This window comes from Ambystoma mexicanum, chromosome 2q (genome assembly GCF_040938575.1).
Source record: "Ambystoma mexicanum isolate Mex_15411 chromosome 2q, UKY_AmexF1_1, whole genome shotgun sequence".
Lineage (NCBI taxonomy): Eukaryota > Metazoa > Chordata > Amphibia > Caudata > Ambystomatidae > Ambystoma > Ambystoma mexicanum.
In genome coordinates this window covers 1134345921-1134369631 of record NC_090924.1, presented here as the reverse complement: position 1 = coordinate 1134369631, position 23711 = coordinate 1134345921, and the positions used below count along the sequence as shown (strand labels likewise).

Sequence of the window (23711 nt, the reverse complement as noted above, 5' to 3'; positions counted from 1 at the left end):
TTTACGCTTCCCCGTCAACAAGCACCGCTAGGAACAAAGCTGCCACTTCACTGTCGTAGCCCGACCTGTTTTCCGTCGGGCGTTCGAGGACTCGTGACCCCTGCCTTAAAGGGAGGGCACTCAAGAAGGGCCGTCGATTCCCCGACGAGGAACGCTACAACACCAGGTACTTTGGGGTAGCAGAACTATTAGGAAGTCTAGTGTGAACAATATATGGACTGGGCTTGTATCTTTCTTCTAGAGGTTGCCCGGGTGGGGGCAGGGTGGGGATCTCCACACACAGCTGTGTTTAACGGTAGTGACCAGTATTCTGCCAACTGTTCAACCATCTTGCTTTCCTTCCTCTCTATACTGCTGGTTTCCTCTTTATTTGATATGTGTGTCATTCTGACCGTATGCACTTTAATGAGATCTGATAACGTTTGTGGTACCACTTTAGAACTGTATATATTTACCATTGTTGATTTTCAGAGCACAAAGTGAGTTATTGTGATAGTGTACATAACCTTGAATATTAAATTATATAAAGACTGTGTTTTAACCGATACAGTGTGCAGACATTCCTTTGTGGGGGCTTGGGGATTACACTGGACTTAAGAACCAGCCTGCATCACCTCCTAAGAAGCTAGGCTTCGATTGCTCGTACATTGCTACCACAATAGAGGATCTTGGCTGGGGTCCTCTGTGCCTCTCCTCTACCCTATAGAGAACAGAAGTACAGACCACCCCCCTTCCGGCGTCTTTACAGAAGGAAACACCCAAGGGGCAAGGGGTATCGCTCCAAGCACTTCCACCTGGAACCGGGGAGGAGAACCTGTCGATCCACCACTGATGGGAGAAGCAGACACCTTTTTACACTTGTACCAAAACAAAAAGAAAACTGAACATCCCAATCTCGCGACTTCCCCTTGACGGGCGGTCAAAAGTCAAATCGCGAGGGGGGGGGCTTGTGGGATGTATTGACCCACTAGGCTCCGACCTGCGACATCCCAGTGTGCTGTTGGCACCAGAATCATCAAAATGGCCGAAAAAGCCCTATGCGCGCTAAACCTAAGGAAATTAAGCTCCACCAAGCTGCTCTGGGAAGAGACAAAGGACCTTCCTGGGTTGAAAGGATATGCAGATTAAAGTGTCAACAGTGCTCTCTGCCAGAAGGAAGTATGCATGGATTGTGCTTGAGCCACAAAAAACCTTTGGAGGCGGGGATAGACAGTTTTATTGATTCACAATGGACCAAAAAGCAGATTTCTCATAAGACTGATCATTTACTGCGGACAATTGTTAAAAATATATAAACCCCAGACTTCTGAATCTAAATTTTGGGGGCACATTTTAAGAGGCGCTAGAACTCTGTGCTATGTTCTGGGACATAACTGTAGAAATTGTGGTTTTATAGCAAGTGCATTGATGTCAGAAATATGAAACTTCACACACTTATGCCCCTATGCAATGCGCAGATGTGTACCAAGTTTGGACAAAATAGACATTGTATCCCAGACAAAAAGTGCAAAAACCTGTCGAATCCAGACCCAAGATCCTACACAGACGGGGCTTGGATAAATACTTGCTCCACAAAATATGTGATCTAGATATGATAGTGCTATCAAGTTTGTAAAATTGTAAATATGTATTATATGAAAAGTAGATTTCATGTGCAAAAACAAAGGGGAGGTGTTTCCTGCCTCATAAACCACCTCATCATGATGACACACCGTTTTCTCCTCCAATCAAGGGAGAGAGCAGACTTTAACCAATGGACTACCTAGGGGGTGCGCCTAGGATAATTCATCTTACCCACCTCTTTAGTAAATATATAGAGACAACTGAGGGCAGACAGACATTCACCCACCAACCGATTGCTGGCGGAGCACTTTGCAAGAGAAATCCATATTCCAGACTCGAGACTCCAAAACTTTGAAAGCAGAAAGGCCCATTTCCAAAGCCGAAACATTCTCAGCTTGGCCTTGAAAAATCCAGAAACCAGATTTTACCCCAGACCTCCAAGGGGAACCAAAGAACAGCCTGGCTGTGCTGTGCTGCTTTCCTGCTAAGAATTATTGCCAGAATCCAAAGATCCAACCCAGTAGAGCCGTGCTGTGACCAGATAGCTGTGAACCAGAACCAGAATCCATGAGATCAAGTCCAGCCCCACCATGCAGTGTCCAGAGCGCCTTGCGGTCCAGTCCAGTGTGCCCAGAGGAATTCCTGTCCAGAAATTTCGACTGACTAGAATCCCCGATGATTCCTTTCAAAACCTATGTAGTGAGTATCCTTAGTATAGGACTGTCATTAGCAGATTTACTGTCCATAGTCATCCCTATCCAAATCAAATCTCTTATATCCAGAACTGTATTGTTAGAAATCCTTTTCGTCTTGCCTGAACTCTCCATCTCATTCTCCATTATCTTCTGTACTAGTAGTGTTAAAATCATCTTTGCGCTGATAGATTATCTGAAGAAAGGCGAGCGTCTCGGCAGGCAAAACCATCCAGAGATATCCTGGGCTGGTGGCTGCGCTGTAGTGCTGTTTGCATCTTCATAGTCTACCCCTAGTGTAAAGAAACCTTGTTTGTAATTTTAAAAAAGTGCATTCTTGTTCTGCAATTTTGCCTCTTTCTGAAAAAACGACCTCCACAAAAATGTTCATAACTTCTTCACCGTGTATGCTAAAAAAAAGATTAAAAAAAATTAAGTGTCCACTTGAAGCTACCATCCTAAGCTTTCCAATGAACCCAACACCGCATCCCAACTCCTTGTAGTTTTTCCGCAATCACGCTGACCGCGCGTGGAAAAGTTTGCCGCAAATGTTTCATTTGCCTGAAATCTACAACGTATGAAATAGCTGTTCATTGCACCCGACCTCAAAATAAAGTTTTCTACTAGCTTATTACTCTATAATCATTGCTAGTGTTTGCCCAATACCATACAAAGTGGCTCCCATTAGTATTTGAATAATTTCAGTGAATTAAAGCCATTTTCAGTGTTTTACCATTCATTCAAAGCCAACTGTAAACCATTTTTGCCAAGTTTGCAATCATTCCTATTTCTCTCTTTGCGTTTGCTGGGGGAAATTGGGATTGATACTATTTTGTTGATTTCTGTATTCCTGAAACCTGTTCTCTCTCTTTCCATCGCATTGGGGGGGGATTGAAGAGTGTGCAGGGGAAATAGTAATCACATTGCCATTTGACTGAACCCACACAAAAGTATTATTTCTGTGCTGCATTATTTTTCCCATCATTGCTCCTTGTGATTAAAGAGATTGTTAGTGTGACATCACCCCATTGGTGATTATGGTATAACCATTAAAATAGTGCGATATATATTGTGCAAATCATAAATAAATATTTTTAACTGTGCAAACCAGCCTGCTTCCTGGTTCAGTTTGACAGGGGGGTGGGGCGGATTCAAAGAGATGGCCGTGATACAAGTGGTACATCGTTCAGAAATAAAAGAACAGACAAAAATAAATGATTAAGGGTTTCAGCTGTGCATCACACGCTAGGCATTGACTTAGGTGAAGTGCCGGGTTGAAATCACTTACAGGATTGAAGAGACATTTTTACGGCCTCCAACCAAGGTGGTGTCCTGCTGTTGCGTCCTTAGGGCTTCGAAACTCAGCACCCGATTGCCCCCCTCATGGCTCATCCCCTCACCCCACGGCATTCTTCCCAGGCCCATCTGCCAAGGGGCGATTTGAAACCGCTAACCTCACCATGATGCTCCTTTTATTTACCAGGGTGTATTAACTAAGCAACTGCCTGTCCTAGTGAGTGCGCAAAAGACTGACTCACTGACCTCAAAGGTATCGGTGGGACCCATCTGCCAGCGACTACTGTCTCCTGGCAATGGTCGGTTTGCAACATTTCTCAAGCACGTGACTAGGGGAGAGTGCTCGAGAAAGTTGTGTCTGCCCCAAAATAGTAATAATCCATCAGTGTGAAAACTCAAGTGGTTTACTTACCTGCAGCCTGCAGCCTATATGTTGTTATGGCTGTTTTGTTCACATTATACTGTGCTTTCCCCTGCTACCAGTTGCCCCTGGTCCCCCTGGGTGCCCCTCGCCCCAACTATATCCCTCGAACTCCTAAAGCTGCATCCATGTACATGATACATAAAGTACATGAAGCTGCTGTCAATGGTGGTCCCCAGTCTGGAGCTGCACCCTCCCCTTGCCCATTATTCCCGCAACTGGTCAAGTGCACCCCCCTAGGCAGCGCTGTACTTGCACCTGTACCGCATTCCCCTTTTCGATTGATCCATCGATTGACACCATCTGGCCCATCTTCTTACTTACCTCTTTGGGGACCCATAACCTTTTCACTCTACTAATGTCCCCTTCCCTTCTTCCTCATATGCCCGCAGTGATGATCCCAGTACTACACACTCTTGACCACTTGCAAACAGGCCACCCAAAAAGCACTGTATTCCTCCATATCCACAGGTGGCACCGGAAGCACCACTTGTTGCTTACGGTGCCACCTCAGTTGCTTCTGAATCTTTTGCAATTTCTTTATTTCCCAGTGTTTTGCCCTCCTCCCGCCAACCTTCATGGACATTATGCATCTCCTTTTGTCCTTTATGCATCAGCAATTTTTTATTATCACCGGCCTGTACAGAAGGCGGCAAGTACCAGGACGAGCTGGGGGAACAATCACTAAACAAATGTGCCAGCCAGCTGGGGACCAACAAGAAGAGGAGTTGAAACAGGAGTCTGCTGCCACAGTCTGCGTTTCCCTTGTCATTTTTCCATATAGAATAAGCATTTCTGCTATTGGTTCAGCAAGTGTTTAATTGGGGGCATCATTGGCAAGCACCACTGTGCAGCAGGTGCTGCCAATCTTGTGTCAAATGCCACCTTCCATTGCTGTCAACATGCCCAAAAGGTTCATCCCGCACCGAATTCAGCACTTTTTCTGTTGAATTTGCCAGCTGCAATAGTTTGTGGCGGGTAACCTCCAACCACTTGGGGTTGGTGGCTGCTTGGACCCCAAGAAGCAATAGCGAGGTGAATGTGAAGAAATCTGAGGCCCTTGAGAAGAGCATACAATTATGAATTCTATTTTCTAAACGATGCAAGGATTCCTCAGACCAGTAATTGCTGCTTCTTTTCCTCCTGTTCATTGTGCACCCCTGCCCTTCTAATGCCTGGTGTTCTTCCATTATCTTGCGTTTTAGTAGTGCTGGGTTTTCACTGAAAGGTATCAGGTCCGCTTGTGGCACTACCAGGGCAGGACTATGGAGCGTGATAACACAGTCCCACCACAATCAGGAGGCAGCTGGGCCTAACCCACAGGCCCACCAGTGGTCCATCACTGCCGCTGTCCTGCTCTACAATGCCTTGGCACTCATCACTCTCTCGCAGCCGGCGTTGGCCCCAGATATATTGTCCCTGCTGACCTGAAACACAAGGAAAATAAATTGTGTAAGAGGCTTGATGTGGACTGGTTGGTGTCTCATCAAACCATGTTAAGGCATGCACATTTGTAGTCCAAACTTCCTGGCCAGTGTCATTTATCTTGGTTACTACATTCACCTCAAATTCCACTATTCCTTCTGCTCTACAATACACCATTCCCTCTCTCATTCTCCATCCATAAATACTGACCCTTTTATTCTCATTAAACGCCTTGTGTGGCACCACTGAATGTCGTGCCCTGAGGAATGTTTGCACTGCATTCTCTCGTGGTTTGTGAATAATTGCTCTCATTTCCTCACTCCTTGTATATATATATTCTACTATCATGTGTTTAGTAGCATCTTCTGGGCCATCCTTTCTAACGTTATGTAGTGGTCAGTATACATTTTCTCCCTTTCATCTACCCAATTCACTGTCACCGAGTGGCCCTGAAAAAGACTCTGAATCCCACATAATGACAGGTGCATTAAACATCCCTCATTCCCCACTGGCACCTCATGGCAGGAATAATTTAGACCCTCCATGTAACCTGTGGGATGGGAGAGCACACAAGTCCCATTAGCCCCCTCTCTCTCACCACACGCTGCATATCGTACCAAGTGTTGCCAGATGCCGTCTATTTCCCTTCCCCAATTGCAGTGTGGAAAACATCTAAATTCAATACACTCCCTTTCACTCTTATATTGTTGTCATTTTTAGAATGCCTTCTGTCCCGTTGTTAATAAAAACTCAGAAGAGCGAGAGAAATGGATGGAGGAAAGCCAAAACAATGCATAACAATTTCTTTTCACATATTGCTACCATTAGTACGACGCAATTCTACTTCCTCCTCCACAGGCCTCGGTAAAATCCAATTGCAGAGAAAAGCGTTAAAAGATAACTGATGAAAACTCCCCATCAATTTGCTGGACACCTCTCCTCTAAGGAAGCCTGTGCTGCTCTTGCTGGGGTGGCTGTTGTCTCGACGGACAGAGAGGTGGATCCATGGGCCCTTATCAGTAACTTTTATAGCAGTGGGAGGGTCACATAAAGCACCTCATGTGGTCCCCTATACCAGGGCTCCTTCCAGTTCCGCACATCCATTTTGATGAAGACCTCCTCACCAGGATAGAGGGGTACAGCTGGTGGGAAGATGTCCTCTTTTTGTGTGTTTGCAGGTGATGGGTCAATGGCCGACCGGCTTGATCGTGTGCGTACCCGACTAGTCACATAGGCAATTGCTTTTGTAAGTTCAGTTAAGTAAGTTTTGAATTATTCTTCCCCAATACCTGTGATGAGCTATGAGCATCCGAAATTGTACGTGCATGAGAAAAAGAGCATGCATTCTCCTGCTAGTAACAATCTCATGCACAGTCAAATGGGTATAGGCGCCAGGTGAGTTACGTAATGCAAATAGTGCGAAAGATAGGCAATAAAGCCAATTGTTGCTAAGTGTTGTTGTAAGCTTTGCCAAACACTCTTAAGCAGGCCGTTTAGTCTTTCAACAACTCATACGTTTGTGGTCGGTAAACTGAGCAAAGGCAGTGTTTCATCCCCAGGACAGTTGGAACCTCCTTGAACAGGTAGTTGGAGAAATGTCTTTGTCTGACCTTAGTTCATTGCATATCCCCCCTCCCGCAGCTTGGAAATACCTCCCGCAGCAGGAATATAGCTGCTGATTTGGCATCATGAGCACAGGGTCCCGCCTCAAGCCAACGTAAAAAAGGACAGACAACAAACATGTACTTGTCAGAGGTGCACCTGTCTTGCATGCCAACACAGTCAATGGGCAAGTGCCAGAAGGGCCCTTCTGGTTGTGGCAATGTTGCTTTTATTGTTATCAATGTGTGCCCCACTAAGAATCGCTGGCACGTAATGCAATTTCCTGTAAAATCGGCCACTAGTTCAAGCAACTGTGGAATAAACCATCAGTCACTTATTTCGGCGGCTAGGTGTTGTTTTGACAAGTGCGCCGGGAAATTAAGCTGCTCCAACGCTATGACAAGTAATTATTTGGGCATCACTGGCTTTCCTGTGCTATTCTGTCTCCAGACCAGGTCCGTTGGAGAGAACATACCCTCTGTACCAATAGCTCTTTCTGTTCCCCGAGGTGCTTCGCCCGGTTGATCAATTAGCTACACAATGGGTGGTGCATTGAAACCTACCGCAGCTTCTCACTGCTTTTTGATCCTTGCACCATCATAGGTGCCCTTTCTTTTGTACCTAGAAATAGTACCCTCAGGCAGGTAGGCCGCTTCTTTTGTTGCTCTGTCAGCCATATAATTTCCCCGTCAAATAAAGCCGAGACTTGTGTGTGTAGAGAACTTTATTATTGCTACTTCCAATGGGACTGATAATACCCTAATTAGCTGCTCAATACCTCTGCACGTTGGACTGGGGATCCATTGCTCCTCCTGAATCCCCCTCCTTTCTCATCGTGATAGCCCCGAGCAAGGCATGAATTAGATTTCAAAAATTGATTAGCAGAGTTTGCCAATAAAATGTTTCTTGATTGCTAATCAAACGGGTTTGTTTGCTAATGTACTACTATTTTTAATGTCACAAGTTATTTGTACACACGACAGCATGAGCAACATTGCAGCTAAAGACGTTAGTGAGCTGAGTCGGGCATTGACATTCTTTAAAAATCCACCTGACCTAAAAGAAATGCACTCGACACATGGCAACAAATGTGTAAACTATGGTATACCAGAGGACCGAGGTTCGTGCTACACAATCACTGTTCAGCAGAGTACCCAGGGACCAACAAACCCTCCCCACGTAAATGACAGAGGACTCCGTTAGGGGCAAGTTAGAACTTTCCTTTATTTTCCATAACAGACCCCGACCATACAGGAAAACAATTCTCAACACACTCAAAACATGGCTTTTCAACTAACTTGCCTATTTATTTGTCTGTAACCTTTTCCTACAATGTTTTCTTTGCCTTCGGGCCCCATTTAACTGGTTCCTTAGTGCCCTGATGCCCGAAGTTTGTGTGCGCTATACAAATGAAATAAATAAAAATGTATTCTCCAACAATCACAGCTCCTGAGCCCGTGTCTGGAGTTTTTTGTTCGCAAATCTCATCACACCGTAGAACCATTCCCCAAAAACTTACAAACCCATACTATTGGGTAGCTGGAGTGGTAGTGCCTATAGACGACACCTATAGAAGTTAGCTGACTGGTCCTTGCATGTCACATGGTCTCGCATGAGACTTCCCCAAAAACTATCTATTACCTTGTCGCATGACTACCATCAGCCTTTGCACTTTCCCATCCACCCCTGGCTTAGTGTTCCCCAATTGACTGGAGCGGATATCCACTTAGCCCAAGAGAGTGCCAGCAGGTTGCAACATTGTTAGACAACACATGTATCCGTTCTTGCCTTGTTCACTGCTCCTCTTCCCACCGCAGGTAAATGGCTATTGTTCCAAGTGGGTGAGGACCGCAAAACTGAGCTTTTTGGTCTGCAATTAGTGAGGATTTATTATGCTATTTTTAGCAGAGTACCAGTTCTGAGCAGCGTGCTATAAAATTGGTCTTCCTTCATCTCTCATTATGAGGCCTGTGGCTTCATGTAGCTGTACTATAGATATGCTAGGATTTCTAGATGTGGATATTGTACTATTTTTCCTCATCGGTTAGTGGTACTTGGCTCTTCCAGACTCCTTCTATGATTCTGTAGTTCCATAATGTTAGTTGCAATACGCGGCTGCAAAATTGCTCTGCATCTCTTGCTTTCTTGCATTTCTGCCAATTAAAGAAAATAAGAAAGACTTCTGACAGTCTTTCCTCCATCTATTGAACTGTGTAAGCATGTTCTTCATGTGTGCACGTGTGTGTCGGTGTAACTTCGTAGCAGGTATTCTTCATGGCTAACGTTACTATGTCGTGGTGTCTCTAATGAAGTCAGCATAGCTGGATATTTATCATTAGTCAGCCAGGTCAGTGATGAGGTACCTGTATCCGCGAAGACATCAGCTGGATAACATTAGAATGGCTGTACAAGAGAATATCTGCTCACATGCTGCTCTTAAAATGCAAATGCAATGAGCAGAAATGGAATTCGTCGGCCAAACCATCTGACAAGCCCGTTGCCTCCTTCAAAAGGCAATATCGACTCTGCACCGCTCAACAAACCCCCCCCCCACCCCAAAAAAAGTCTTTATTCAAGGCCGCATCTCTGCCGCATTAAGCAACAAACTTTTCAAAGTCTGTAGGGAACTGGCCAATCCTGCAGCAGCCTCTTCTGTCACACCCACCCAGGACCTCTGCAGGGCCCTGGTTCCACACTTCATCACACAAACCCAAGACATCCTTCCCTTCCTCCCTTCCACACCAAACACCAACACCGGAGCCTCCTTTGGCTCCCCCCTCCACTTCCACTTTCTTCTCTCTCACCAGTCTCACCCGATGAGGTCACCAGACAAGTCCAGTCTATGAAGGCTTCATCCAAACAGGTGGACCCCTGCCCTCCAAAACCATTCAGGACAACATTGACTCCCTTGCCCCAGTCTTGGCTGATCTCTGCAATATCTCCTTTTCCACTGGAGTTTTCCCAACTGCTCTGAAGTACTCCCTTGTGCACCTTCTGCTGATCCCTCCATTCCAGCAAAGTACCGTCCTATCTCGATCACTCCTTTCCTGGGCAAACTCCTGGAAGAGTTGGCTCTCAGCAAACACTCCACACTTAATCTATTGGCTGCTTCCACAACCATCAGTCTGGCATTAGAGCATCCAGAGGCACGGATCTCCCTCTTCCCTCCTCCCTTGCCCCCCCCATTGGGACCACTGCTACCACCTTCCCACTTTCACTCTGACCAGCCTCCCTTGGCCCTGCACCTACCTGCAAGGCTAAAAACCTTGGGGGTCATCTTCGACTCCACTCTCTCCTCTCACATTCTCAAAAAGTCTCACTACCTTCTCAAAGGTACTCTACCTTTTCTCACTTTCCCTCCGCGGCTCACTGTCTCCAGAGCCCTGGTTCTCTCAAGACTGGACTACTGCAACAGCCTCTTTCTCAACCTCCCTGCTTCTGCTCGGAGCCCTCTGCAACTCATCCAGACCACAACCACGAGACTTATCCTTGACCTCAAGCCCAAGGTCTGCATCTCTCCGGCGCTGAAATCTCTTCACTGGCTTCCCGTGGCTGCAAGGATCAGGTTCAAGACCCTCTGCATTCTCCACAAGGCTTTCTGGGGCTTAGGACCTACCAATCTGCAATGTTGCCTAATTACTATCCCTCCCGAACCCTCTGCTCATCTACCTCCAACCTTCTGCGAGTGAGCCAGTTCTCCAAGCATAGATTTGGAGGGAGATCCTCATCCTCAGCAGGGGCCTCCCTCTAGAATAGTCAGACCTCCTTAAGTTACAGGAACTCCTCAATACCTTCCTCTTCTCCTCTTTCTTCTCTCTCCCTCTACCCTGATAACCTAGCGGTCTGCTCTTTCCCTCTCCCCCTCCTTTTTCTTACAGCTTGCCGACTGGCTGCCTGGTGTACCTCATTCTCACAGGTCCATGGCACCCCCGCCAGTCCCATCTCACACTTGCCTAAGGGCACTACACTCACCTCACCCTCACTGCACTTGAGAAATGACCCAAGAGAGTGGCTCTCTCTGCACCTACCCCAGTCTCCACCAACTGGATGCACTTGGACCTCCCACTCCTTGTAACCTTCTGTGCACTTGCACAATCCGAATGCACTGTGCAAGAAGACTGTCTGTTCTCACCAGTCTTCACCACTTAATTGCACTTGGTAAAACTGCAGAATCGTCGTCAGGCCGATTTGCTGTGTCTCAACTGTTTATTGTATTATATGCACTTACTCTGCCTGTGCAGACTATTATCGTCTCAGAATTTCAAGAACTCTGAATGACTTGTTTCTTCCCACCCCTGCCATGTGACCACCCTCCTTGAGTGCTTTGAAATACTTGCCTTGTGCATAGGTGCTTTATAAATAAACATTACCATTACATATGTGGAAGTTACTGGCCCTCCTGGGTGCTGGCCAAACAGTGACTGGCATCACTCGTTTCTTAGTCTTAGAAAATGACAACACTGCTACTGAACCCATCTGCACCCTGTGATACACCTCTGGCACACCCTCACATACAAGCAATGTTCGTTTTCAAAGAGGTACGACTAAATGGCAACATATATTGGGTTGAAATTAGCTTCCAACCAACATTGAAACCAAACCCTCCATCACCAAAACTTTCAAGAAACATCCATGGTTTTCCAGCATACAATACTAAGTCAGTCCAATTAATGTCACAATAAGTCTTGTCCTCACAGACAGTACAGTGCTAATATGAGCCACTGCAAAATGTGTCACATATACTGTAGGCCCAAAGACAGGACTCACAGAGATTCTCCACACTGCACATGTAAGATTCTCAGAATAAAGCTGGCACTGATCAATTCCATTCCAGTATATTGCCTTTGACACTCATTTCCTACAACGGAAAACCAAGAAAGCAACTCCAATCGAATGGAAAGAATTCCTCAATAACCAGATCGTTCTGTTGCACATATCTCTTTGAAATGACAGTTTACAAAAAGTAAAACTGTAGCACATAAGGGTTGCTTACCATTTGGAGGGTGTTGGTATCACTCCGGGGCCTGTGTGGCTTAGGGTTCTGGAGCTTTTTGCTGCTCCATCTGAGGACGCAGCATACCCTAAATGGAGATAAAGGACTTGGATTAGCTTTAATAAGAATACCCTTGCAATGCAGGCTTAGAAGTTAATTTTAAAAGACGGAAAACAAACAAAGCTGCAGATTTTACCAGCACTGATGTGCAAAAACGGTCCAATTGATCGTGAAAAGCTACATAGTGATACTGTTTCCAAATTAGGTACAATTTTATGACTTTAAATATGTTAATGTTAAAGGATATTTGTACCGCGCTCTATCACCACCGGAGTGGTCCCCTCGTGCTCTGGCGGCTCTGGAAAAGAATGGGAGGGAGGGAAGTTAGTGGGATGAGCTGTAGAAGTGCAAGAGAGCAGTGATGTGCTGTTGGCGGCCTCAGCCTGGAATTCCATTGGCTGGGCTTGGGGTGTTACTGTCGGAAGATGTCATTTTCTGTTGCGCGGGTCCAGGTGTGCTTTGTTTTGTTGTTGCAGTGTAGTGAAGTTTGTGCGGATTGTTGTGTTGTAGGTTTGTGGTTGTGTTTGGTTCGAATTTGAGAGGTGTATGCAGAAGGAGTGGTTAGTGGGTTGGTTAGTTGGCATTGCTATTTGAAGTGAGGCGCTACATTTCTGTATTCCTAATTAGGTGGGGTGTGTGGGCGTCACCGTGTCTGCATCCAGATCAGGGCTGTACGACATCCACGGTGCCTTTCATTATGGTATCTGTTTGCATGCATACCCTTGCTCAAGTTGTGTGCCAGCCGCCTATGTGGCCCCTGTTAGTATGTGGGGCGGGCAGGCATTTGTGCATCCCTTACAGTCTGGCCCCGAGAGCATTCCCAATTTAGTCTAGCAAGAGGGTGGAACCGGTATGCCCGGATTTCCTCCCTCCATGCATTGAAGCTGCTAGGCATACATCCTCTTATTCGGTTGCTTATACCCACTTTGTAGTGTGGCAATCATAACGCTTGCAATTATTTTCAGGCGCTACGTCTGCCTTCATTTACAACTCTCTTTCGGTCTCTGCCCTTGCCAATATCCGCAGCTTAGTTGGTGTGGCTGGTGCTGACGTTTACCCAACTTTGCACAGGTATGAGCTATAGTGGTATTTGTCGGGTGGGTGGTGGTTGTTCACTGGGAGGTGACTAGGGGTGCTTGATACTATTCTCATGGTTGTCGCTTGTGTCCTATTAGACTTAGTGTCATCTCTCTTGTTGTTGTAAGAGTTTGTTATGTTCTGGATGTCATTGTCGTCCTAGATTTGTCCTAATGGGCTTAGTGTCGTCTCTCTTGTTGTAGCAGGAGTTTCTTTATTAGGTTCTGGATGCTGTCATTGTCGTCCTAGATTTTGTCAATCTTTTCATTGTTTTTCAGTTTTAATCTGTTTTCTAAATTGTAGGTGGTCTTTGGTGTTTTTCATTCGGGATGTTGTTCCAGGTTTTTGCAGCTAAGTGGGAGAAGGAGGTATGGTATTTCTTCCAGATGGATTTCGTTGGTTGATCCGAGGAGTCGCGTTGGCTTGTAGATTGTTCTATTCTTTTGCAAGAATTATGCTCCTTGTCCGCCGATTGCCCTGTGTGTTATGCACATTGTTTTGAAAGTGATGCGATGTTTGACTTGGAGCCAGTGAAGTGTTTTTAGGGCTGGAGTGATATGGTCTCTTCTGGATAGTTTGAGAAGCATTCTGGCTGCAGCATTTTGGATCCGTTGTGGTTTCTTCTGGAGGTATTCTGGTATCCCGAGATAGAGGCTGTTTGCATAGTCGATTGACATGAGGGCGACGATGGGGAGTGTTTTGCCGTGTGAAGGAGGAAGAAGCATTTCTTGATTATTGCATTTATTTGTTGTGGTTCTAAGGTTAGGGTGATGGCCATCAGGACTCCCAGGTTTTTTTACTACCTTAGATGAAACCGGTGCAGTTCCCATTTCCATTGGCCATGGAATATAGGTGTTCTCTTGATTTTTGGATATTATCATGATTTCTGTCTTTCCTGGGTTGATTTTCAAGTTGTTGGCATTTAAAGACTCCTTCTAGACACTTGATTAGGGTTGAGTGGTTGGCTTGATTCTCTTCGATTTTGTAGATGATTCGAGTGTCATCTGCATGTAATTTTGTATTTTTTGAAGATTCTAATTAGTGCAGTTTGGTAGATGGTGAAGTACAATGGTGATAGTAGGACCCTTGTGGTACTCCACAGTAGTTGACTCGTGGTGTGGATTTGAAGGGCTTTAACCAAACGGTTTCTGTTCTGTCTACTAGGAAATATTTAATCCAAAGTAGTGCTGTGTCGGTTATACCTATGTCTTCTAATCTTTTGGTTAGTGTCTTATGGCCAACTGTGTCAAAGGCTGTGGAGAGGTCAAGTAGAATCAGGGCAGAGGTTGCGTCGGAGTCCGCATTTGTTTTTAGGTTGTCCAAGAGGGATAGTAGTGCTGTTTCTGTTCCTCTTGCGGGTTTGAAGCAGACTTGCGCTTGGTCCAACAGGTGGTGTTTTCTACGTGTTGTTGGGTTACTTTGTATACGTAGGTTTCCAGGAGGTTTGCTGGGTAGGGAATGTTTGAGATCGGTCTGTAGTTGAAGAGGTCTTCTACATCACCAATTTTGTTTTTTAAGAGTGGTTTGATATATGCTGATTTGAATGTTTTTGGTACGGTTCCTGTTGCTAGTGAGAGATTTAGGAAGTCTCTGAAATATTCTGATGGTGTCCCTTATGCGAGGATTGATTTATAGATGTCAGGCGGGCATGGATCCATGGGCGAACCTGATTTCTTGCTGCGTTTCACCAGCAAGACGAAGGCCTCTGCTGATATTTCGGGATAGTTTTGGAGTTTGTGTTGTGGTTCTGTGTTTGGTTCGGTTGGTTGGATGGATGGATGTTGTGGTCGGTTGGTCTGTTTTGTATGATTTGTCAGATGTCGTTGATTTTGTTCTTGAAGTGGTCTGCCAGGTCGTTGCAAAATTTCTCTGAGGGGGTTGGGGTTTTGTCGCAGCCTGGAGGGTTTCTCATTACTTTGATGATGTTGAACATTTCTTTTTGCGAATTTGTGTTGGTGATTCTGTCGTCATAGTGCCTTCTCTTCGCCTTTTGTATTTCCTTCTTGTATGCTTGGATTGGTTTCTGGAACTTTTTTTTCTGGGTTGTATTCTTTCCTCCATTGCAGCTCCATTTTCTTGTCTTTTTTCATGGTGCTTAGTAGTGGCGTGAACCATTTTGCCATTGCTCTTTTTTTTGATGGGGTGAATGGTTTTTCTGGGTTGATCTTTTGGATTGCATCAGTGATCCATTTGTGTAGTAGCTCTGCTTTCCCGTCTAGGTCAGCCGGCTCTAGCTCTGTAATTGAGGGTTTGGTGGTCTCCAGTTGTTCGAACAAGTTGCTTGTTTTGACGGCTTTCCAGTTTCTTTTCGTGGTGGTTGCGAGTTTGGGGCCTAGATGCAGAGTGCAGTTGGTAGTCTGATGATGAAAGGGATGATGAGATGGTCGCTCCACAGTATTTTAATCGGTGGGGCCTTTTCCTGGGCGAAGATTGCGTCAAGGTTGTGTCCTGCCGAGTGTGTTGCTGCTTTGACCAGCTGTCGTAGTTTCATGGTTGTAAGTTGTTCGGTCAGTGAGTTCCAGGAGTTGGCGCGATTTGTTTCAAACCAGATGTAGAAGTCCCACAGGATAATTAGATATCTCTAGACATAGGATATCACCCTGATCAAGAGCCACAGTAAACCGGGAGGCCAAGAATCGAGAGAGGTCGGAGCCTGGCAGAGGGGGAATTCAAAGGGTGAAAAGTTGTCGGCTAAATTGGTGATGGCTTCTATGAAGTTATCAACAAAGGTTGCATCATAAAACGGTGGTCTGTACACCAGGATGAATGTAACATTGGTTTTTGGGTTCGCCGATAGGTGTATGACCATGGTTTCGCAGTTGGTGATGTTGAGAGGGTCGTCTGTTTTTATGTTTAGGTGTTCTTTCAATGCTATCGCGAGACCTCTTCCTTTTTTATGTTTGTTTTTTATTTGGAGGCATTTGAAGTTGGCTAGTCGTCGTCCAGCCATGTTTCTGTGATGAATAGGATGTCAATGCCGTTGTCATCGAGAAGGTCAAAGATCACTGTTGAATGTTTTGACATGGATCATGCATTTAATAGATTGCAGTGGAGTTTAGAGTTGTGGTTTGGTTTGGGCTTTATTGTTGGGGTCGTCTTCTGATTGGTGTTGGGGTTTCCTTGAAGGTCGATCTCTAGTTGAGGTGTTGGTCCAGGTGCGTCTGTCGTCGAAAATTTCTTCTCAGAGTTTTTGTTTTCCTCAGGTTCTTCTCCCACAAATTGTGGGTGTCGAGTGGAAGTTATTCTTGATTTGGTGATGTAGGAGGTTATTGCGTCGATTAGGTCTTTGTTATGTCTGGTGTTGTCTGGTCTCCTTCTGTGCGGTTGCGTTTGGTTGTTTGCTGTTGACGATTCTCGTGAAAAGCTACATAGTGATACTGTTTCCAAATTAGGTACAATTATATAACTTTAAAATATCTCAAGGCACACTTTAGACTTCAGAATAGGTAAATGAAACATTGACAATATGTGGCAAAAATGACAGTCAAATTGTAAGCCAATGGCAATTTACTTACTAGATAAACAAACAGAATGCTTTGTGCATGGTTGAATTCCATCATTATTGTTGGGGTGGTCGGGAAAGGTCCCCACGATTGTTGGGGAAAAAATGAACCTCTCACACCCCCATAGGCGATTTAGAGTAGGGGGAATCCCAAAACCACAATGGTGATGTACCAGGAGGCAGGTGTGGGGGTGGGGGTGGGGGTGGGGGGTGGGGGGTGGCGGTTGGTTGGAGAGCTAAGAAACCCTGCACAAACACAATATTAAATATAAATGCATAGATTTAGTGCGCACATATAAGGAGGCGCCATGTTTGTAGTTATGGAAGAAACATTCAGCCCTGCATGGCTGTGTGGCATAAACTAATCCAACCAAGAAACCTGAACAGGCTGAGCGCTGCCGATGGAGACCCACGATGCTGGCTCCCATAGAAACTTTCCTTTGTTCCATAATTTTATAAAGTTTATCAGAGTCAGGCCAAAGGCAGACCTCCAGCCCCCACCCAGCCAACCATGAGATATGACACCTACAACTGCCCCAATCCAACACCCCCGAATTCCGCGATTGTAGGTGACCTCAGACCGCCAACCATAAACCCAGTGGTCATAAAAGATCTAAAAGAACCCGACCATTCCACCTTATTTCATGACACACTTTGTAACGTGAGGTACACAGAGGAATACATTATATTCCACAGCGAGGTTGGAAACCTTGGGTGCGGATGGTGCTATATAGAATGAGAAAAGAATGTGTGGGTCAGCAGAATCTTAAGCCTCCCCGTATGCCAGTCACAGAGCTTCCCAAGTGCAAGCCATAATTATAAGAGTAGCATGGTTTTACAATAGTAACTAATGAGGAACGAGATCTTCACTCCCTGGAGAGATGAGCCCAGCTGACCCCATGTGATGGAAGGCAGATGGAAGGCGCTGGGACCAATAGCAGCCTGGAATCCCCTAGGGAGCAGGCCGCCCATGTATAAGGTCTGTATAGAAAATGTAGAAGCAGACATGGGACGGGGTACAGTTATGCCCAACAGAATTATGGTATGCCCCCTCAAGGAGCACCACAGGGGCCGACTCCCAGACTGACCTCCATACACTATGAAATACACCAGGCATACACGCAGTTGCCCCTGCAGATACCAGGCGCACCCACACAGCAACAACCAAAGCAGGCAATGCAACAATACCCACCTCACAACAACTTCCAGCAGGTAGGAAATGCAAACCCCTTTAACAGTGCGCCCAGTTGCCCCGTTCCAAGACGCTACAGTGGTGGGGGGGAACCCCTTCTCGTTCCACAGAGAGCACTTGCCTGTCCAGTCCTGTCGATGACCCTCAATCCAGAAGAGGAACCCTTGGTGGGGGCAGAGATAGGAAACAAGCAATTCATCTTTATGGTGGATTCGGGCACTGGCACTACTGAGAAATCATGCATCAGTGAAGGGGACTTCCCGGTATCTGGCAAAACTCGACACAGGGATTCTCTGGGGCTATTTCTACAGTCCCATACAGAAAGAATGTGGATGTAAAAGGTGGGAGGAAGGGTAGTTTGTGCTCCCTATTGTTTGTTTGTTTGTTTATTTATTTGATATAGCGCGAGTCCAAAACCCTCAGGTATCTGGGCGCAAGCAATACAAGAATACTTAGGAACTTGGTTACAGAGCTGTGCAAGAATACTTAGGAACTTGGATAATTCAAGGATACTTAGGAACTTGGTTACAGAGCATAGCATTGAGTACTTAGGAGCAGGGTTGTGGAGCAATACAAGAATACCTGGAGAAAAAAAAAAAAAAAAAGGTTACAGAGAATGTATGCATGGTATGCTTAGTTGCTGAGCAGTAGGAAGAGACTTAGAGACTTCATTTTGGAGAAAGGACATTAGACAAAGGGGGGCAGGGGAATGCGAGTCATAGCAGCGGTGAAAGTCATAAGGGGAAGTCATGTTTCAATGTCATTAGCTCGTAGCCAGACTCTCCATCTAAAGCTCGAGTAAGGCTGGTCAGTTCTAAGGTCTACAGGGAGTTCATTCCATGTTTGGGCAGCTATAACCGGGAAGCTAGAACTGCCAGCTGAACTCTTTTTATATCTGGGAACCATAAGCTTGTAGGCATTGTTTAGTCTCGTAGGTCTGTCAGAAGTTCTTTTAGTAACTCTGTCAGCAAGGTAAGGAGGGGCTAAATTGTTAAGACATTTGGATGTTAGAGAGGGTTTTAAGAGTTATCCTGTTTTTAATTTTGAGCCAGTATGTTTTTCTTCGAAATGCCGAAATGTGTTCTATAATCTGGATGTTTAGAGCTGCTCTAAGGGCGTTATTTAGGAGCCTTTGTAGTTTATCAAGGATGTATTTATGGGAACCTGCATATAGAGCATTGCAATAATCCAGTCTGGATATAAGCGCATTAGCAAAGGTAATGCAACTAGTCTCGGATAGGAACGGTCGGCAAGCTCGGATCAGTTTGCAGGTGTAAGCTGTAGAGGATGCTAGAACGTTAATTTGTTTCTTGAATGTGAGTGCGGAGTCGAGATAGACACCAATCACTTTAATGATATTATTGTCAAGGTTGAATGAGTCATAGCTAGGATTACGTTTTTTGATAGCCAACTCTGAGTCTAGGATCAGGAGCTCCGTTTTGTCGTCATTCAGGCAGAGGCCATCCATGCCTGAATGAGGAGATATATTTTGTTTAATAAGGCCGAATCTTCCAGGTAGTTGCCCGAAAGGAAGATGAGGATCTGAGTGTCATCTGCATAGTTAGTGTAGTTGACACCCAGTCTGTCCAACCTGTCAAATAGGGGCTTAGTAAAGATGTTATACATAATAGGAGATACACAAGATCCTTGTGGGACACCACAGGTGACTTAAATAGGGTCGGCAGCTGCTAGGGGAGAGAGGGCTCTCATTGTGCGGTTGGCAAGGAAGGATTGAATCCATGTTATGGCATCACTTGAGAAGTGGGCGGCAGTTCTAAGGTGATTGCATAAAACTGCATGGCCTACCAGGTCGAAAGCCGCCGACAGGTCAAGAAGGAGTAGCATAGCTGATTTGCCAGTGTACTTCAACTCGTCAATTTGGGTCTTGAGGTCAATCAAGGCCGTTTCTGTGCCATGAAGGGGACGGAAGCCAGATTGTCTTGAGCCTAGTAGGTTAACTTCCAAGTAGTCCTGAATTTGTAGATAAGCTACTATGTCAATGATTTTGAGTAAGAATGGGACTGTGTTGATGGGTCTATAGTTTGTTGGAATAGTTGGGTCCAAGGTTTGTTTTTTAAGTAAGGAAAGCACCCAAGATTGTTTAAGATTATTGGGCACAAGGTTTGACCTAAAGGATGCATTGATAAGTTTTGAGATAAAGGGGGCTAGATCTCTAGCTGCGTCCTTTATAAATTTGTGCTGGGCAGTTGTCACCTTTACAGTTAGATGGTTTTAATGAGAGTATCATTTTTTCTGTCTCAGCTATAGATATTTTTTTTAAGCTAAATGGGCGAGGGGTGCCGTTAGGGTAATTAGGAAGTGGCTGCTGCTGTGGTACAGGTTCTGTTGGGGGGAGCAGGGATGCTTTTTTGTTGGTGTTTTTGGTTAGAAGGGAACCAATTTTACCCGCTAGGGCATTTTGGATTTTAGGGCACCAAGGCTCGTCTTTGGGGGTATTGTCGACTTGAGGTATAGGTGATTCCATTTCTCTGAGGATGGAGAATAATTCCTTGGTATCCAATTTAGCTTTAGATATTCTATCATTAAACGTGGGTTTTTTTGTGTTGATTTCCTTTTTGTACAGGTTAGAGTGGTTGGTTAGCTTAATTTTGTTCTCTTCAGTGGGAAAGTGGCGCCATATCGATTTGCAGCTTTCTTTTATTTTTTTTAAATCCTAAATTCTTTCAAGTGAGGTGTAAACCAGTTATTCAGGTGGGATCTTTGTCTACTTTTATGAGTTTTAAGAGAGGCTACAGTGTCAAGAGCTTTATTCATGGTACTATTGAAGACTTTTACCAGCAGGGTAGAGTTTGAGGTATTGGTAAAATTATCAAGAGTAGGAAGAAGGTGAGGTAGGAGATTTTCTGCCGGGGTCTCTTTTTTTACACCTAGTAGGTAGAGGCGTTGCCTTGAGTATCGGTTTAGGGTGAACAAGGTCAAGTAAGGTGGAGAAAGAGATTAAGTAGTGGTCTGTCCAAGGTTGAGGTGTTCTGTTCGTAATGCTAATGTTACAGTTCAAATCGGCCACCCAGTCTAGCGTCCTACCTTTGGCATGTGTGGATGTGGAGATTTTATGTGTTAAGCCATAGTCATTAATTAGTGAGGCTACTGATAAGGCATGTTTGTCATTACTATCATTGAATCCGAGATTGAAATCTCCCAATAGCAAAATTTGTGCATGGTCCTTGGTATTATTGTTTAGGATACTGGTTAAGTCCTCCTCAAAGGAGCCCAGTGGTCCCGGTGGTCTGTAAGAATACAAAAATGGTGAGGGCATGGTTGCCTGACAGGTGGAGTTTGGCTGTGAGCAGTGGCGGCTACTTACATTGGGCGGGAGGGTGCCACACCCCCCGAACAGAGAGAAGAAGAAGAGAAGAGAGTCTCTCTTTCTCTTCTTAAAGTTACACATTTAAAACCTGTGCAGAGTGGCAGATTAATTATTTATTTATTAATCTGCCGCTCTGCAGCCTTGCAGCCTGGGCTGCTGGCCTGGCCCACCAGGCCTTCTACTGCGGCGGGGCGCGTCCCGATTTAGTAGCTTTTCTGCAATGTAGAGTGCGTGGAGCTTGTAGCTGCACGCACTCTACGTAACAATTCGCCCATTCAAGAAGCTGGAGGGGTGGCCCTGCACTCTTGGCATTCTAGGCAAACAGCGTAGAGTGTCCTCTCCTCCTTGTGGGGTATGGAGCATGCATAGCAACGACAGATTGTGGATGGATTGTCATTGGCTGTTTACCAGCCAATGACAATCTGTGTGGTGTGTGTGGAGTCGGGTTATGGGCACACGGTGCCTCGCCTTCCGTTCTAGTTGTTACTCTCCGAGCCCTGTTGCTGGTCGATGTGGACTTCTTCCAGCCAGGGACCATGCCCATCCACAGACGAGACTGGTCACGGGACGTGCTGTCTCTGCTTGCCTGCTGCCTGCCCTCCTCCTGACGGAGTCCAGACCAGATTTATTCGCAAAAGGTAAGTTAATTTAATAGTAACTGCGAGAATCCTGCCTGCCTGAATATGCACTGCGGACCGCACAACGCTGGTCGTGTAATTGTGTGGGCCGCTGGGTTGCACCTTGCAGTGTATGCTTAAGCTTGTAAGCTCTGCAATGGGGGTCCGGTGGTGTATTCTCTCGCCCACCCGCTTTGCTTGATTGAGCCACTTCGCCCCAGTCTCTACTAGCCCTCCCACCTCGCAGCAGATGAGCCTCGCTGCCAGCCCTGCTGCCCCACTACTCTGCGCCGGTCCGGTGGTCCCTGGCCCGCAGTCCTCTCCTCGTGGTGCCTGGAACTGGCATGGTGAGTGCTTGTTTACTGTGTTACCGTAACGAAGTAAACAAGCGCTCACCAAGCCAGTTCCAGGCCGTTGCCCCCAAAATCTGCATAGTCGACGACGACTGACTCCCTGGCCCGCACTCCTCTTCCGAGTCGTGGCGCCTGGAACTGGCTTGGTGAGTGCTCGACTAGCACCGATTCCACTTGGAAGCAGAACCCCAAAATATCAAATGCATCACTTTCCAAATAGTCCCAAGTGCATGAACGACCCAAGCACAGAACTGGAATCAATTGGCTCAAATGTATGAAATATTTCTACCTGTGAATGCGGCACAAACTATTGGCTAGTCCTGTCATGTATCATTGATTTTGAGGGTTTATGGGCGAAAATTCTGGTACATATGATTTTTTTTAAACTTTCTTGCATGGCCGATTAATTCTCGTTGTGCCTTGGACTGCAGTGCTGCGCAATGTACTGTTAGCGCCTAAACATAAAATGCAGCATCCCCGCCAGTGAGCCAGCTGGGCTGGCAAATGTATTATTAATACATTAATGGACTCCTGTTCTGGGGTGGCACTGCACCCGTGGCTACTCAGGTATGCATTTTGCTTATGCTGGCCTGAGCTTCAGTCTCCTTGAGCACTTGTGCGCGCCTGATCAGGGGTGGCACTGCACCGACCTGTGGCTGGTCATTTTATTGCTCAGGGACCATTGTATGCATTTTGCTTATGCTGGCCCCCCGGCGGTGCCCCACGGGTGTGCTTAATTATGGACTATGGCAGTGGGCTGTGTGGTGCTCCGCTCCATTGAGGTGTAGGTGTTGTGTGCAGCGGACTTCGGGGATTGGAGGCAGTGCGGCAGTGTCTGGGGTGTGGCTCCGGCTTGATATGGCACTGCTCAGTTCTGCTGTGGTGACGGTAGGTGTGTCTGTTGCCAGGGTTGTATTGCAGTGCTGTGTATAGTGGTGGCTCGATGGTTGTCCTTTGTGCGGTCGGCTCTGGGGCTCATTGGTAGTGCTGTGATTAATTGGGTCCTCAGGCTGGACTGTAGTGCTGTCGGATGCTGGTTTCAGGGCTTCAGTGGTAGTGCTGTATGCAGATGTTGCTTTTGCACAGTGGGAGTGCTGTACGTTGATGAGTTCAGTGGCAATGCAGGTATTTGCATGTAATGATGAGTTAGCGGTGGTGTGTTATGCTAGCCAAGGCTTCATGGTATGTCTCTGTATGCTGCTTGTGTCGAACATGGGGCCTTGTGGTGCTGCCGCAGAAGCACCGCACAGCACTACAATGGACTGCCAGCACCAGTGGTCGAAGTGTACAAAAAGAAGTAGTGGAACTATGTTCCCTGCTGGCCTGCACCCACTCCCCACAAACCCCATCACCACGCCTCCTCCCACACACAATACAAACCCCCAAGCCCTTGCACCTGCTTTTTAAGGGAACATTTAGTGCAGTGCACTGAAAGTGCAAGTTTCAACGTCTTCCTACACTTTTATTTTAAAACAAAACCATTCCGGAGCGGTTTCTTTTTTAAAATAAAAGTATAGGAACTGTAAAACTGAATTAAAAAAAGTAGAGTAGCACCGCTCCTGACCGCTCCCGCTCACTTCGACCACTGGC

General features: G+C 46.0%; 1 protein-coding gene across 6 annotated transcripts in view; it reads right to left on the bottom strand.

Annotated features, from left to right (window-relative positions):
• SNX13 (sorting nexin 13) overlaps positions 1-23711 on the bottom strand; it is a 2094218-nt gene that overhangs the window by 2027674 nt on the left and 42833 nt on the right. For all 6 annotated transcript variants that reach the window (XM_069648499.1, XM_069648500.1, XM_069648503.1 and 3 more), the window contains one exon: positions 11993-12080. In XM_069648499.1, the coding sequence (XP_069504600.1) occupies positions 11993-12080 (88 nt within the window). The remainder of the gene's footprint in view (positions 1-11992; positions 12081-23711) is intronic.